Source organism: Scyliorhinus torazame, chromosome 17 (genome assembly GCF_047496885.1).
Source record: "Scyliorhinus torazame isolate Kashiwa2021f chromosome 17, sScyTor2.1, whole genome shotgun sequence".
Lineage (NCBI taxonomy): Eukaryota > Metazoa > Chordata > Chondrichthyes > Carcharhiniformes > Scyliorhinidae > Scyliorhinus > Scyliorhinus torazame.
The window spans coordinates 30,577,556-30,594,418 of record NC_092723.1 but is presented as its reverse complement, the minus strand read 5'-3'; the positions used below and the strand labels follow the sequence as shown (position 1 = coordinate 30,594,418).

The window sequence follows — 16,863 nt, the reverse complement described above, 5'->3', positions numbered from 1 at the left end:
CCTGCCATCCTAGGAATCAGTCTGGTAAACCCTTCGCTCCACTCCCTTTATAAAACAAGAACATCCTTCCTTGGATAAGGAGACCAAAACTGTACACAGTATTCCAAGTGTGGCCTGACCATGGCCCTGTATAATTGCAGCGAGACATCCCTGCTCCTGTACCTTAAATCCTCTCACAATGAAGGCTAGCATATCAAAAGCCTTCTGTACTCCATGCTTACCTTCAGCGACTGGTGTATGAGGACACCTAGATCTCGTTGTATATTCCTCTCTCCTAATTTATGGCCATTCAGATAAAAGTCTGTCTTCCCGGTTTTGCTACCAGAATGGGAACCTCACATTTATCCAAATTATACTGCATCTGCCATTCATTTGCCCACTCACTCAACTTGGCCAAATCACATAGAAGGATCTCTGCATCCTCCTCACAGCTCACCCTCCCACCCAACTTGGTGTCATTTGCAAATTTGGAGATATTTTGTTCCCTCACCTAAGTCATTAATGTATATTGTGAATATCTGGGATCCCAGCACCAATCCCTGCGATACCCCACTAGTCACTGACTACCAAATTGAAAAAGACCTGTTAATTCCTACTCTGTTTACTGTCTGCCAACCAGTTTTCTATCCATCTCAAAACACTACCCCTAATCCCATGCGCTTTAATTTTACACGCTGATCTCTTGAGCGGGATTTTGTCAAAAAACCTCTAAAAGTCCAAATAAACTACATCCACTGGCTCCTCATCATCAACCCTACTAGTTATGTACTCGATGAATTCCAGTAGATATAATTAGTAACACTACTAGTTACATGCTCGAAGAATTCGAATAGATTTGTCAAGTATGATTTTCCCTTAATAAATGCATGCTGACTGTGCAATTCTGCCACTGTTTTCTTAGTGCTCTGCTATAAAATCAGGCTTGCTGGTCCATATTCCCCTGTTTTCTCTCTACCGCCTTTTTAAATAGAGGAGTTACATTGGCTATCCTCTAAACTGTAGAAACTGTTACTGAGTCTACAGAACCCTGGAAGATGACCGCCAATGCATCCACTATTTCTAAAGCCACTTCCTTAAGTAGTCTGGGATGTAGATTATCAAGCCCTGGGGATTTATCAGCCTTCAATCCCATCAATTTTGCCAACACCATTTCTCTATTAATATTTATCTCCAGTTCCTCCCTCTCACTAAACCCTGTTTGCCCCAAACATTTCTGGTAACTTATTTGTGTCCTCATTTGTGAAGACAGAACCAAAGTATGAATTTACTTGCTCAGTCAATTCTTTGTCCCCCATTATAAATTTCCCTGTTCCTGTCTTCACCAATCTTTTTCTCTTCACGTGCCTATAGAAACTTTTACAGTCAGTTTTTTTTCTGTTCCTTGCAAGCTTACTCATGAACTCTATTTTCCCCTTCTTAATTAATCCCTTGGTCCGTCGTTGCTGAATTCTAAACTGCTCCCAATCCTCAGACCAGTTTTTCTTGGCCAATTTGTATGCTTCTTCCATGGATCGAATACTATCTCTAATTTACCTTGTAAGCCATGGATTGGCCACCTTTCCTGCTTTATTGTATCCACTCTCATCCCTTTAAGTAATGTTTTCCTATTGATCATAGCCAAGTCATGCCTCAGGGGCGGAATTCTCCCGAAACGGCGCGATGTCCGCCGACTGGCGCCCAAAACGGCGCCAATCAGACGGGCATCACGCCGCCCCAAAGGTGCGGCATCTTTGGGGGCCGAGCCCCAACATTGAGGGGCTAGGCCGACGCCGGAGGAATTTCCGCCCCGCCAGCTGGCAGAAACGGCCTTTGTTGCCCCGCCGGCTGGCGCGGAAATGACATCTCGGGGCGGCGCATGCGCGGGAGCGTCAGCGGCCGCTGACAGTTTCCCACGCATGCGCAGTGGAGGGAGTCTCTTCCGCCTCCGCCATGGTGGAGACCATGGCGGAGGCGGAAGGGAAAGAGTGCCCCCACGGCACAGGCCCGCCCGCGGATCGGTGGGCCCCGATCGCGGGCCAGGCCACCGTGGGGGCACCCCCCGGGGCCAGATCGCCCCGCGCCCCCCCCCAGGACCCCGGAGCCCGCCCACGCCGCCTTGTCCCGCCGTTCAAAAGGTGGTTTAATCCACGCCGGCGGGACAGGCAATTTATCGGCGGGACTTCGGCCCATCCGGGCCGGAGAATCGAGCAGGGGGGCCCCGCCAACCGGCGCGGCCCATTTCCCGCCCCCGCCGAATGTCCGGTACCGGAGACTTCGGCAACCGGCGGGGGCGGGATTCACGGCAGCCCCCGCCGATTCTCCAACCCGGCGGGGGGGGGGGGGGGGGGGGGGGTTGGAGAATGACGCCCCATATCATTGTAGTTTCCTCTATTAAGATTCAGCACCCTCGTCTTGGAATCAACTACTTCATTCTACATCTTAATCTGATTATGGTCGCTCATCCCAAGGGGTCTCGCACAACTAGATTGCCAATGATTTCACTCTCATTACACAATATCCAGTCCAGGGCTGTTCTCTAGTTGGTTCCTCAAACACATTAGCCCAGAAAACCATCCCGTATACACTCCAGGAATTCCCCCTCTACAGTATTGTGACGTAATTGATTTGCCCAATCTATATGCAGATTAAAGCCACCTATAATTCCAGATGTTCCTTTATCACATTCCTCTCTAATTTCCTGTTTAATGCCATTCCCAACATCACCACTTCAACTTGGGGGTCTGTATACGATGCCCACTAATGTTTTTTGCCCCTTGGTGTTTCTCAGCTCGTCCATTACAGATTCCACATTGTCGGAGCTAATATCCTTTCTCACTATTGCGTTAATTTCCTCTATAACCAGCAGTGCAACTCCACTGCCTTTTCCTGTTAATCTGTCCTTCCTAAATATTGAATACCCCTGGATGTTCAATTCCCATCCCTGGTCACCCTGCAGCCATGTCTCCTTGATTCCGATTATGCCATACCCGTTTATATCTGCACGATTTAGTTCATCCGCTTTATTACAAATGTTCCGTGCGCTGAGGCACAAAGTCTTTAAGCTTGTCTTTTTAACATTACTTGCCCCGCTCCCAACATTTTTCACTGTGGCCCTGTTTGAATCTGGTTTCTTCCAGTTTCCCCTCACAGTCCAAAGATGTGCAGGTTAGACGGATTGGCCATGCTAAAGTACTGCCCCACAGTGTCTAAAGATGTTCAGGTTAGGTGGGGTTATAGGGATAGAGTGGGGGGAGTGTACTAGGTAGAGTGCTCTTTCAGAGGGTTGGTGCAGACTTGATGGGCTGAATGGCCACCTTCTGCACTATACGGATTCTATGGTTCTAAGTACATCAGGATCTTTTAATATAATTTACAGGAATGACTGGACAGAGCCGATTATTACTTTGTGTGGAGCAGGATGAACAAGCTTACTCACCACTTGATGGGCCACCCCATCCATGGTACTACCTGCCTGCTAACTGTGGCAGCACGGTAGCACAAGTGATTAGCACTGTGGCTTCACAGCGCCAGGGTCCCAGGTTCGATTCCCCGCTGGGTCACTGTCTGTGCGGAGTTTGCACGTTCTCCCCGTGTCCGCGTGGGTTTCCTCCGGGTGCTCCGGTTTCCTCCCACAGTCCAAAGACGTGCAGGTTAGGTGGATTGGCCATGCTAAATTACCCGTAGTGTCCATAAGGGTTGGGAGGGGTTATTGGGTTGCGGGGATAAGGTGGAAGTGAGGGATTAATGTGGGTCGGTGCAGACTCGATGGGCCGAATGGCCTCCTTCTGCACTGTATGTTCTATGTAATCTATGTAAAAAAAAAAAACCACAATGTTGTGGAGGCCTGAATGTGGCAGCAGGCTGCTCAATCTGGCTGTGTATTTCATCAGTATCATAGTGATATAGCGCTCAATATAGACTGGACCCTGAATATCCACTGTCTACCTGGAGACAGCTGGAGACAATACCGTTCCCCATTGATTCTAAAATTGGAACAAAAGTAATTTGTATGTATAAAGATATGACAAAGACTGAAAATGGTCTGATGTACACAATGCATTATTAATGTTTCTGGAGACTGATGGTAGTGTGAATGGGTGTAGCAATGAAATGTTATTGGGTGAAAAGGCACTAATTATGCTCCTTTAACCATTGCGTCCCAGGTGCCAGGAAATGGGCAGCAGAATGTGGAGAAAGCACTGAAGCTCTTCGGGCAACTCATTAACAACAAGGTTTTCTTGTTGACTTTCATTCGAACACTGGAATTACAGCGGAGCTTTTCGATGCGGGACCGTGGAAATGTGGCATCCCTAATCATGACGGCACTGCAAGGCAAGCTAGAATATGCCACGGATGTTCTAAAGCGGCTACTCTCTGATCTTATTGAGAAAAACCTTGAGAGCAAGAACCATCCCAAGCTGTTGCTTCGCAGGTGAGAGAAAAGAGAGAAAAGTCCCATGGTTAGGTTGTTAAGTAAATGACAGTATTATGCCAGCTAACACAATGATAGAGAAACTCATTCCCCTGTGTCTCTAAGCTCAAATTCAAAAGCTGCATGACACAAAATGAGTTCTTACAGCTATTAATTGGACAGCCAGTATCTCAGCTTGAGGGTAAGAAGCACTTTGACACATTGTAAGTATCTAGTAACACGCACTGCTCTTGATTAACCTTTAAACAGAAGTGTCTTTAAGTGCGTGAGACATGCAAGCTTGCTCATCTGACTACCTAAAAAATTAGAGTGTAGAAAATGGGCAAGATAAAATTCAACGAAAATGGAAATATTGCATTAGCTTCAAAAATCAAATCCTCATGTAATCAATACATACTTTTTTTTTTTTGTTGTAAATTCCCAACTATAAATTGGATTACCAAAGCATATGTTTGCTTTCCTAGTTGCAAGGGCTTCTTGTCATTCCAATCCTACCTACTTGGTTTCAGTGAATTGAATCCGTCCTTGTTTTCGTCACTAAACATTAAGGCACCCTGGGCGGGATTCTCCCAGCCCTGGGCCGGACCGGAGAATCCCCGCGACCGGGCCACGCCGTTCCGGCGCCGGCACGCGATTCTCCGCAGAGCGGAGAATTGGTGCCGGCGTGGTTGGCGCGCCGCGGGCCGCTGTGCGTGGCCAGCCCACCGATTCTCCAGCCCGGATGGGTCGAGCGGCCGTATGAAAAGAACCGAGTCCCGCCGGCGGCGTTCTAACCTGCTCTGAGCCGGCGGGACCTCTGCGTTGAAGGGTCGAGTGGCGGCCTGGGGGGGGGCCTAACCCCGGGGGGGGGGGGGGGGGGGGGCAACCCGGGTGGGGGGGGGGGCCCTTCCGATGTGGCCTGACCTGTGATCGGGGCCCACCGATCGGCGGGACGGCCTCTATGGCTGGGGGCCTCCTTTCTTATGCGCCAGCCCCTGTAGTCCTGTGCATTGTTGTGTCGGGCTGGCGTGTTGAAGACACTGTGCATGCGTGCGTTGGCGCCGGCGTCACTGCGCATGTCCTTGTTGGCACCAACGCAACTGCGCATTGCCAGATCCTGCGCCGCACAGTTCGCGCCGGGATCTGCAGCTGGAGCAGCACAAACCGCTCCAGCGCCATGCTGGCCCCCTGTAGGGGCCAGAATTAGTCGTGGGAGCAGCCCGTTCACGCCGTCGTAAAAAGCGACGGCGTTTACCGCGGCGTGGACACTCTGCCGCGGGATTGGAGAATCGCGCCCCCTGTGTTCAAAGGGCAAAAACAGATTGAGCCGCTTAACTTCAGTGTAGCTCGAGCAGATTATGGGGTTGTTTCTAAGGTTGCAAAAGGGATAAAAATAGAGAAACAATTTATTTTAAATGAATTGCAATTTTAATATATTCTTGTTCGTAAACATCAAAATATTGACGCATCACTAAATTTCTCGATTTGAATCAAATGTCCAGAAAACCTAATGACTAATAACTGACAAACGCGATGTGTTATTTAGCTCAAGAAGTGGAGTTCATGATTTGACAAGATATTAAAGTACAACTGCATAATCAACATTAGCCATCAAAACAAGAAATAACTGTACAACTCCATCGCAAAAGGGCAATAGGCCTATTGGCGCCACTTTCTGTCAAGGATAGATATCATTAAATCTGGAGACGGTAGTAAATTTGCTAATTCTCTGATATGCTACATTAATCTATGTAGATGCAAGGAAAAATGTCAGTTTGATTCATGACGGCTGCTATTCTATCTCCGTGATTATCAAACTTTTATGTGCTTTATGTGAGTAAATAATTTCCTGTAACCGCAATACATCATAGTTATCCATTGACTTCTGCAACAAATAATGTCATGTCATGTATTCTTTGATTCGCCTTCAACTGTGCATTATCTGTGCTACATACTGTAAAGGACTTTGCTGGCCAATTAAAGTGCAAGTGATTGTAACTTGTATGGTAGTTTGGTGAATCAAATTGAAATAATTGAAGATGTGTGAGTATTCTACTCGTACAATAGACTGATAAACACTACAGCCGCCCTTTCCTTCTTTGGGCAGGGTATATATTTGACACACCGCAGAAGCGTGTCACTCTTCTGGTTACAAGGAATAGTGTTTAATAGATCAAGTTGACTATTGTACATTCCGTGCCTAAAATACCATGGGCAGGATGCTCCCAACGGGCGGCTAAGTGCCAATGTCGGAGTAAAAACGGGTGTGTTTTACTCTGTCGTCGGCGCCTGTTCCGGGACCCAATTCTGCCGCCCACAGGGGGTGAGGACGGCACTGGAGCAGCCTCTGCCACCCCAGCTGCCGATCCCGGCCTGAACTCGGCGCCGCGGGGTCTGCACATGCGCAGTTGGGATGGCGCCAACTAGCGCATGCGCAGTGGCCCTCTTCCCCGCGGCGACCCCAACGCTAGATGGCGTAGGGCTCCAGGAGCCGGCGCGGAGGAAAGGAGGCCGGGGGGCACAGAGGCCGGTCCGCCGATTTGGTGGGCCCCCCGATCGCGTGGCAGGCCCACTACGGAGGCCCCCCCCCCCCCCCCCCCAGGTCGGACCCCCCCCCCCCCTCACAGGCCGTCACGGACTCTTCAAGGCTGAGGTCCCGCCGGCTCAGAGGATGTTAGAATGGTGCCTGCGGGACTCGGCCTTTTGACGACGGCCGCTCGGCCCGGGGCCAGAGAGTCGCCGCATACCCCGACCGGCACCGATTCCCCGCGCTGCGGAGGGGGGGTCGGAGAATTCCGCCCCATGATTTTAACAGTGTCCAGTAACGTAGTCTGAATATCACTTAAACTGCAGTATGTCAAACCTGGTGCTTCAACTACAGAAGCATATTTACTCCTCTTGCCCTTACAAGCTCGAAGGGTGATGTGTTTTTCAGGAATATGGGGGCGAGTTTGAGCCCACTTGGAATGGGAGGACACCCATGGCCATGGCTCTTAAAGTTACCGCTGCTCTGAACTTCTATGCATGCAACACGTTTCAGGGCAGCTCAAACAGATGCATAAGTGAGGTAGCACTTGCCTTTTATGCAAGGGCCACATGTATAGAAATTTGGACCAGGATCAGGACACCAGGGTCATGGGCTTTGCCCATGGTATATGGTGTAAACAAATTCACCCACGTGGCCCTGCGGTCTCCATGGCGTTATGCAGCATAATTCACAAACCGCAAGGGATACCACTCCCTCAACGTCCAACTCGTTTCTGACCCTGCGATGTACACAATGCCGTTGTGTGCCCGTTTCCCGGGGATGAGAGTTACATGTTGGAGTGGACATTTTTGAGGGAGAACAGCATCTGGAGGGATGGCTCCTCGGGGATAAGGCGATACCCACTCAGGAGATGTGTGGAGGCTAGAAACATCTGCGGATACATGCTACAAGGCCATGCATCAACGTACGTGCTGCTCAAGCAGGCAGTAGGACTGTTGAAGATGTGGTTCCGGTGCCTGGGCCGGTCGGGGTGTGCCCTCGAGTACAATCCCCAAACAGTGTCTCATATAATAGTGGTTTGCTGCACTCTCCACAACTTGACACTGCAGAGGGAAGACCAACTGGACTAGGAGGAGATGGGGAAGCGACACCTCCTCCGATGCGGAGAAGGGTGGCGAGGGGAAACCCTTGGAGGAGGAAAGACCTCAGAGGCCACGGCCAGGGCCTGCGTGGGTCGTTGAGCTATGGATGTGCCCATAGCCTCTCTGTTGGAGGACGACCAAGGCTAGGGAGCACAGAGCTCTCCCACTGTGGGGTGTGACATCTCATTAGTACTGTGGTGCCAGCAATAGGTTCTCGTGATGGTGCCCAAGCTCATGGGCAGGGCACTAAAGCCATAGGCTGGACGCTGTGGCGCATGATGATGACTTGCATTGAGGACTGAGCGATGCTCCGCACCTTCCTCAGTGATATGTCTGACTCCTGCCTGACAGGTAGCTAAATGCATCCTGTCAATGAACAGGCTTAACATGGGGTCTTGAGATGCTGGATAACCCCTCAACTGCTCCAGCCTCCTCCGAGATCTGAGGTCCTGGTGTTTTCCTTCAACTAACATCCGTAGTGGACAACATTTCTACACTTTTGTCAGCCCCTGGCCTCCTCGTCATTGGGAGAAGGGTGTCAGAAATTGGAAGCTTGAGTGTTGATGGTAGGGGATAAGGGGATCTGTGCCAGCAGCAACACGTCTTTACTGAGCTATCGGTATGGCAGAGACATAGCGCTGTCATTCTTACACTCACCTAGATGATGCGCCAAATGTACATCCCCTGGGGAACCTGGAGCTCGAGAGTCCAGGACTACTTCCGATGGGCACGGGTTTTGTAGTGCTACCTTCCTTGGTTTGCTGGGCTAGAAAGAGGTGTGTTGCTCACAGGGAGGGGAGTGTCGGAAGGCCTGGACACCCCATAGTGTCCCCTGGGTGGAGGGCCCCAGAGGCTCCTGCTGACCTTTCTCTTCGGGTGCCCGACGGCCCCTGTGCTGCTCCACGGAATATAGGGGCAGCTGGGGTGAGATCCAGAAGCCCTGCCGTCCTCTGGCACAGACACTTGTGGATTCCCATCAGCACCTACACCATGCAGTTGAAGCCTTGCACCTTTTGAGGTGAGGCATGGAGTGGACGTCCCCCACCATGCAGTGCACCACCTGCTCTCCACTGTGGACACCACTCTCGCAGTGTTGGCCTCATTGTGTAGGACTGATGGCATCATGTCCTCGGACAGAAGACGATGTGACTCCTCCAGTCAGCCTTGCACTCTGAGGCGAAATGCTGCCTTCGCGTCTTGATGCTCACGACTCTGCCTTTGTAGTTTCAGCAGCTCTGGGATACCCGGACCCTTGGGCACATCATCGGCCAGGGACTCGGCAAAGTCCTGGGCTCCGGCACCCCTCTGAGTTCTGGTTCCCAGGGACGTTCCGTCCTCTGCCTGCTGTAGATCTTCATTTGTGAGGTGCTCATCATTGAGTGACCTAGAAGCCTGCTTGCTAGTTAATCCCACTGTGTTGTGAATATCTGTGCTAATGGTGGGTGTGGGTGACAGATGTGAAGCCTCTTCAATGCTGATGTCCGAGAAATCTCCCTCTGAGCTGCTCGTGTCCATGGTCTCCCAAGGGTGGAAGGATGGTCCAGGCTGGTCGGCTGATTACCCTGCAAGGCAAGGGGGATGAAATTGATACATATTGGGGATAAATGATGGAACAGTGTTGACTCGTGAGGCTTGGACAATGACTGTGTGTCCTGAGGGTTCTCATTTTTGTCTGCAGACCCCACCTGGCCCTCTGCACAGGTACAGTCTTGTTCCTCCCGGCCAGCTCAAGGACTCTCTTCCAAAAGGGTGTGAGGCATCTGAGTGCAAGCATGACTCCGGCAGGCTGTGCCCGCTCACACCTGTTATGCTCGTTTGTCCTGCAAAGGGACAGATGTGTAGAGTGCAGGCGGGGATTCTGCCAGGTCAGACAATGTGCCTTGCGTGGGACTCGAGTGGGAGCGGGGAGTGAGGAGCAGAGTAGATACTGGAGAAGACCATATGGAAGGAAACCAGAGCACCCAGATGAAACCCATGCAGACACCGGGAGAAAGTGCAAACTCCACACAGACAGTCACTCAAGACCGGAAATGAACCCGGGGCCTTGTCGCTGTGAGGCAGCAGTGCTGACCACTGTCCCACTGACCCATCTGGTCATGGCTTCCTCTCAGCCATCCCCTCCTTGATTGGATCTGGTATAAGTGCTGGGGAGGTGTTTAAATGGAGTTCCCAATTAATTGCAAAAATGAAGTTGCCCGAGGGCTAATGAGTCAGCGGGAGGCCGCTGTGAGAGCGCTGTGATCCACGTGGTTAAAATAAAATTGTGTAAAACCTACATAAAAATTATACATTTTCTTTGGTATTGGATTTCCTTGAGCAAACAGAAGAAGAAAAATAATATGTTGTTGAAAAATACTGCGCCAAAAACACGCATCATGTTGACCTTAAGCTCGGTGCTATGGTACACTCACCTTGAAGTCAAAGATTCAAGTCACACTCCTGAGACTTCAGCATGCAATCCAAGTTGGTACCTGCGTAGGACTGAGGGAGTACCATACTCTCCGTGGTGCCCGTCAAATAAAGGGAATCTTAACGCCTCATCTGCCCTGGGTCGACGTAAAAGATCCCAAGGCATTATTCGTAGACGAGTGGAGAAATTCTCCGGTTGTCCTGGCCAACACCTTATCCCTTACACAACCACTAAACAGAAGACCGAGTCATTTTTACAGTGTTTTTTATGGGGCGTTGCTTTGTATGTGTGAGTTGGCTGCTAGATTTCCCAATGTTACAACAGTGACTACACTTCAAAAGTCTTTTATTGACTGCGAAGTGCTTTGGGATATCCCGAGGTGCAGTATAAATGGAAGTCCTTTCTGTGTATGCAATTTCTAGCTCGTTGCCACGTGAGAATCTCTGTAAACAATAAAAAGAGGGAAGTTTTATATTAAGATCTCACACTGCAGGAAACTGGATAAAAGGATTTGAACAGTGAAGCGCCGGACTCGTCGACTGCTCACAGTTATAGAATGTTTATAATGCTCTGCTTCATGTAGATTCCTTGTCTGCAGCATGAGGATTATAAAATGCTTATGCTGTCAGTTTTAACACAAATGTTTTCCATTCTAATTTTATTAGTATTACAAACCCTTGCGCATGCCTGAAACATTCCTCAATATAAATGCTGGCCAGGATCATGGGAAAATTCCCCTCTATTCTTCGAATGGTGCCGTGAGATCTTCTCTGTTTACCTGAATGGGCAGCCTGGAGCCTTTATTTAACACTTCACCTGAAAAGCAGCTGCAATATTGCCAAAATTGCAGTTTGCCATTTATTCATAATTTGTGGATTTTTAATTTAAATGTAGATTTCCTGTACTAAGGAGCGTGGTTCCGCAGTATGACTTGGATGAAGAAATTTCTTGTGTTCAGTGGGGCTGGTGGTTTTTCCATGTCAGTTCCCATCCAACATTGAACACTCTGCTCAGTAGCTCAATAAATTGCCACAGAACTCCCCAAAAGAGCAACATTCAGTGAGCCTACACTGCGAGAGTTATCAGCTGACCCATTTCAAACCAATTTCATAGCTGAGGGCCACTAAATATTATCAATTGTGATCAACTCAATTCTAGATTGATCTAAGGTGGAATAACTTTCCATCAGTTCAACACAGGATAGAGGCTCCCTAAGCCCTATTTGATCCTTCGTTTGACATATAAATCACTGACAAAAGTAAAAATGATTTAGGATATTGTTAGATATTTTTTAAAAACATCTTTTTATTGGCATTTCTCATATTTAGAAGTAATTGTATATATACATCACATTTTTCTTACCCGTGTTAATTTTTCTTCATTGTACAGAGAGGTTAATTTTGTCTTTTGTTTAATTGACCCTATATACATTTTGTCGCCCTCTGGATCAGTTTATAGTTCCTCCTTGCCCCCCTCCCTTTGGCTTCAGCTGTGTTTTGCTTTTATTTTCAGGGAAAGGGGGGGGGGGTGCCCCCTCCGTCCACTTCTCCTCTTCTGTGGTTTCCCCACCTTCCTTCTATCTCCACCCCACCCCTGGGTTGCGCAGTCCTCATCTAGCTTGTCTTTTTAGTTCCTCATCTATCTTGGTTTTCTATTCTTAACTTACTCCTCAGCCTTGCTGGCCTTGAACAGGTTTTGGAACAGCCCGATAAACTGCCCCCAAGTATCCAGGAAGCCTTCCTCCGGCCCTCGGGTGGCGTACTTAATCTTCTCCAGGTGGATCAATTCCAAAAGGTCAGCGAGCATATCTGCAGCTGTGGGTGGTGCTGCCGATCGCCAGTTGAGCAGGATTCTCCAGCGTGCTTTATGGAAGCGAAAGCAAGGGCGTTAGCCCCCTTCGTCATGTGTAGTTTTGGCTGCTCCGATACTCCGCAGATTGACACTATTGGGCATGGCTTCACCCTCACCCCCACACATTGGACATTGCCTTGGAGAAGGCTGTCCAGAACTCAGGAAGTTTGAGCCAAGCCCAGAACATGTGGGTGTGGTTGGCCGGGCCCTCTGGCACCGCTCACATTTGTCCTCCACCTCTGGGAAGAACCTGCTCATTCGGGTTCTGGTCAGGTGCGCTCTGCGCACCACCTTGAGCTGCATTAGGCTTAGCCTTGCGAAGGAGGAGGTGGAGTTAGTCCTGCTCAGTGCTTTGCTCCAGAGTCCCCACTCTGCATCTGTCCGCAGTTCATCCTCCCATTTGTGTCTGTCTCGTCCAGTGGTGTTTGAGCTCTGACCAGTAACTGTCCGTATATTTTCCCACATACCCCCCCTTCTTGCTGCTTGTGCCGATCAGCTCCTCTAGTAGTGTGGTTTCTGGGGCCCCAGGGTACCCTACTGCCTCTTTGTGGGTTAAGTGTTTATTTGGAGGTCTCATTTCCTGTCCTTTTGCTAGCCTCCACTTCCTCGTCAGTTCATCTAGTGTCGCCAGTCTGTGCCCTACGTAGAAGTCCTCGGCCGTCAATGTGCCCCCACCCCGCCTCTATCTTTTGAAGGTGGTATCTAGCATGGCTGGGGGGAAACTATGATTACGCAGATGGGTGCCATGGGGACATTTTAGTTATCCTGAAGCGTTGTCTCAGCTGGGTCCACGTTCTCCGCTTGGCCGCCACCACTGGGCTTGTTGTGTATCTTGTTGAGGGGGATGGGAGTGCTGCTGTAGCCAGGGCCCGGAGGGTCGTTGCTTTACATGAGGCCTCCTCCATTTGTACCCAATCTGTGCCGGGTTCATGTACCCATCCCCTCACTCTTTCTGCTGTTGCTGCAGAGTGGCAATACTGTAGGTTTGGTAAAGCTTTGATTTTCCTTCTTTGCAGTGTCAGTTTTCCTGCGTTTACCAAGGGAATAGCAGTGATCGAGAATGACTAAAGCATGAATTAGTATGTCACCTGAGAGGACTTGTAGGTAGAATAATATAATATTTGTTGCTGAGTTACTGAAACATTCAATTCTAATTCATTTCAACATGTCTGTTTTCCTTAGGCCAGAGGGAATACAACAGATTCTTTCCATAAAATAAGAAATAAAATACTTTCCAGCTATATCAAATTAGCCGATTTTCTTGGCTATTCTTTCCCCAAATGCCTCCCCTCTTCTGCTGCTGGTTACTCTTCCAGTACCTTGGGCCAAGTCTTCTTTCCCCATAGCAGTTTAAGCAGCAATAATATGTTGACAGTGCCTCGTAGCCACTCCAGCATCTGCTGGACACATTTTCCGCTGCATAGCAATCTGACCAAAGCCGCCAAGATACTCTCTTCCTTTCAAAACCTGGTTGCACTTGCACAATTCCCTCTTAGCTGCTGTAGCTGGGATTGCACCTGGCCTTTCCTGCTTGGTGCCATGTTCCTGAGATACTGGGAGGGCCGACGTTATTTTTTTTTTTTAAGAAGATGTCATCTCAAATTTAAAACCTCTTTATTTCAGCTGCCAACATGCAATTGTCACCATCATTGACAGGAGTAGCACGTTCTCCCCGTGTCTGCGTGGGTTTCCTCTGGGTGCTCCGGTTTCCTCCCACAAGTCCTGAGAGAAATGCTTATTAGGTGAATTGGACGTTCTGAATTCTCCCTCCGTGTACCCGAACAGGCACCGAAGTGTGGCGACCAGGGGCTTTTCACAGTAACTTCATTGCAGTGTTGATGTAATCCTACTTGTGACAATAAAGATTATCATTATCTTGCCATATGTAAGCATGCTCAGCATTGCAAGAGGAGGGCTGCAGTTTGTGATCGCTTTTCTGCCTATTCCAGTTGACACAGCAATCCCATGTTTTGCTCCTTGTCTTCAAGTCGAACCTAATTTCTCGTTGAGCAGTTTAGATTATTCCCTTTAATTGGGGCCAACTGTGGGGCAGTTTCAGTCAGCAGAGAAAGTAAAACGATCAGTTTTAATTTGGAATCTGTACAGTTACAATTGGTCCATTGCATGCGCAAGTAGGTTTTGATTTGAGCCTCGTTTGTTCTTGCAGATTCAGATCAGCAGGGAGACCTTCAGTTGCTGTGGACTAACATTAGTCTGCACAGATTGCCGTGATTCAGATGAGCTTATGTCACTTAGCTTGTCTGCGGCCTTTGGAGGGGGCTGGGATACAATGTGAGCCTCAACCACAATCCAATTTATAAAACACAACATGCCCTTTACTTTGCAAGAACATTCAACCACCAGATACTGATGAAACTCAGACGCTGAATCCATCTTTGTTTTTCATTATTTACTTGGGTGGGGTTAAAAAAGAATATTTTTGTTTTTTTCATGTTCTTATTTGTGATATTCCAGAGCTCAGACTGGTTTATCATGTTTTTTCATATTTAGTTCCTTGTATTGTGTGAAGTTCACATTTTCAAAATGCTTATGGTTAGATTTATGGTTAAAATTGATGGAAAACAGGTTTGTGTGTATTTTAAAACTATTGACTTGAGCTGCTTCCTAGAAAAATATGTTTGTGATTTAAAATTCTGCATTCTTTGTCATTCCTCTCATTATGGTGAGGCTACATTTTAGGGAACTATTGTTTTGTTTACCACAGGGCAAGTGTATAATGTTAGATACTCTTAAAGTGTCTCAAAGCTACAGTAAAATCAAAGAGCTCTAGTGATATCGTGAACAATAAATGTGTAGCTTTTCTTTCTAAATATTGTCAGAATTCTGATTTGGAATAGAATCCCTGCAGTGCAGAAGGAGGCCATTCAGCCTAGAGTCTACACCGACCCTTTGAAAGAGCACCCTGGGCAGCACGGCGGCACAGTGGTTAGCACTACAGTCTCACAGCACCGAGGTCCCATTTGTGTGGGTTTCGCCCCAACAACACAAAGATGTGCAGGGTAGGTGGATTGGACACGCTAAATTGCCCCTTAATTGGAAAAAATGAATTGGGTACTCAAAATTTTTTTTAAAAAGAAAGAGCACCGACCCATTATGTTCTTGTACAGAGACAGTTGCTGAGTCAGCATGGTAAAGAACATCTAGTTCAAGACTAGTTAATTTTATTATAGTATAATAAACTGTGGGTCGGAAACTACTGTTCTAAAACTGGAACTAATACACACCTGACTGACCACGATGGTTTCTCCTGAAGATCCCCCCCCCTCCCTCCCCTGCTACAGTGTCATGTGCTATTATTTGCCTGACACCTATTGGTCGGAGGCTATACATATTTACACATGCACTTGTTAATGCATATCACTCCACTACCTAGGCCCAAATCCCCACTCTATTCCCATAACTCTATGGTCAATCCACCTAACCTACACATCTTTGGACACTGGGAGAAAACCGGAGGAAACTCATGCAGACACGGGGAGGATGTACAAACTTCACACAATCACCCGAGGTCAGAATCGAACCTGGGTCCCTGGAGCTGTGAGACGGCAATGCTAACCACTGTACCAATGTGCCGCCGTCGATGATAATAATCTTTATTGTCACAAGTCAGCTTACATTAACACTGTAATGAAGTTACTGTGAAAAGCCCCGAGTTGCCACATTCCGGCTCCTGTTCGGGTACACAGAGGGAGAATTCAGACTGTCCAAATTACCTAATAGCAAGTCTTTCGGGACTTGTGGGAGGAAACCGGAGCACCCAGAGGAAACGCGGGGAGAACGTGCAGACTCCACGCAGACAGTGACCCAAGTCAGGAATCGAACCTGGGGCCCTGGGCGCTGTGAAGCCGTAGTGCTAACCACTGTACTACCTTGCTGCCCACAGATGCAGTGCGCACTGCATTTCAGCTGCCCAATTTGTTACGTGCTTGATTTGTTCGCGTATAAGGAGCCTTAACCTATTAGCTGCTGTCATAGTGACTGACCACTGAGCAGTGGATTTGCCGTTTTGCTAAAAATGTGGCATGTTAGTCACCTGAAATTAATGGGTTTCTTTTTGGAGCAATAGTTTGCCCAGGAAAAGGAAATTATTTTGTCACAATCTTGGTTGCTATTCTGGCTTCCGAAGTTGCCGAATCATAACAAAACTAGACGCAGTAGGTTCCATTATGAATGTACTGTTGTCCATTAATTTGAACAGTCCTTTTTGAGGAATTTAAGGGTTCAGTGTGTTATCCTATATGGAACACTGGCTAGATTTGTAACAACACACACTGCTCACATTTGTTCATTTAATTGCATGTGGAGACAAACCAAGCTTTATGAATATGTGAACCTAAGATGTGTAGAATTTTGCAAACCAGAAGCCAGTCAAGCAGTCATTCCTTGAGCTGATACCTACTTTTGTTTGAGAAAACAGTTGAAAGTGCATAAGGTCGTCTCTGATTTCCTTTTGGCTTATTCAAAATTTTATTTTTCCAGTCGTCTTTCTTTCTTTGGCATTGCCTGTTCCAGAGGGCATTTTAACACCCTCAACAGCACCCTGCATCACCACCCACCCACA

The 16,863-nt window shown here is 48.2% G+C and overlaps 1 protein-coding gene across 1 annotated transcript in view; it reads left to right on the top strand.

Annotated features, from left to right (window-relative positions):
• Positions 1–16,863, top strand: part of LOC140394572 (plexin-A2-like) — a 107,609-nt gene that overhangs the window by 6,492 nt on the left and 84,254 nt on the right. The window contains exon 2 of the mRNA XM_072481928.1: positions 4,143–4,411. Within this exon, the coding sequence (XP_072338029.1) occupies positions 4,143–4,411 (269 nt within the window). The remainder of the gene's footprint in view (positions 1–4,142; positions 4,412–16,863) is intronic.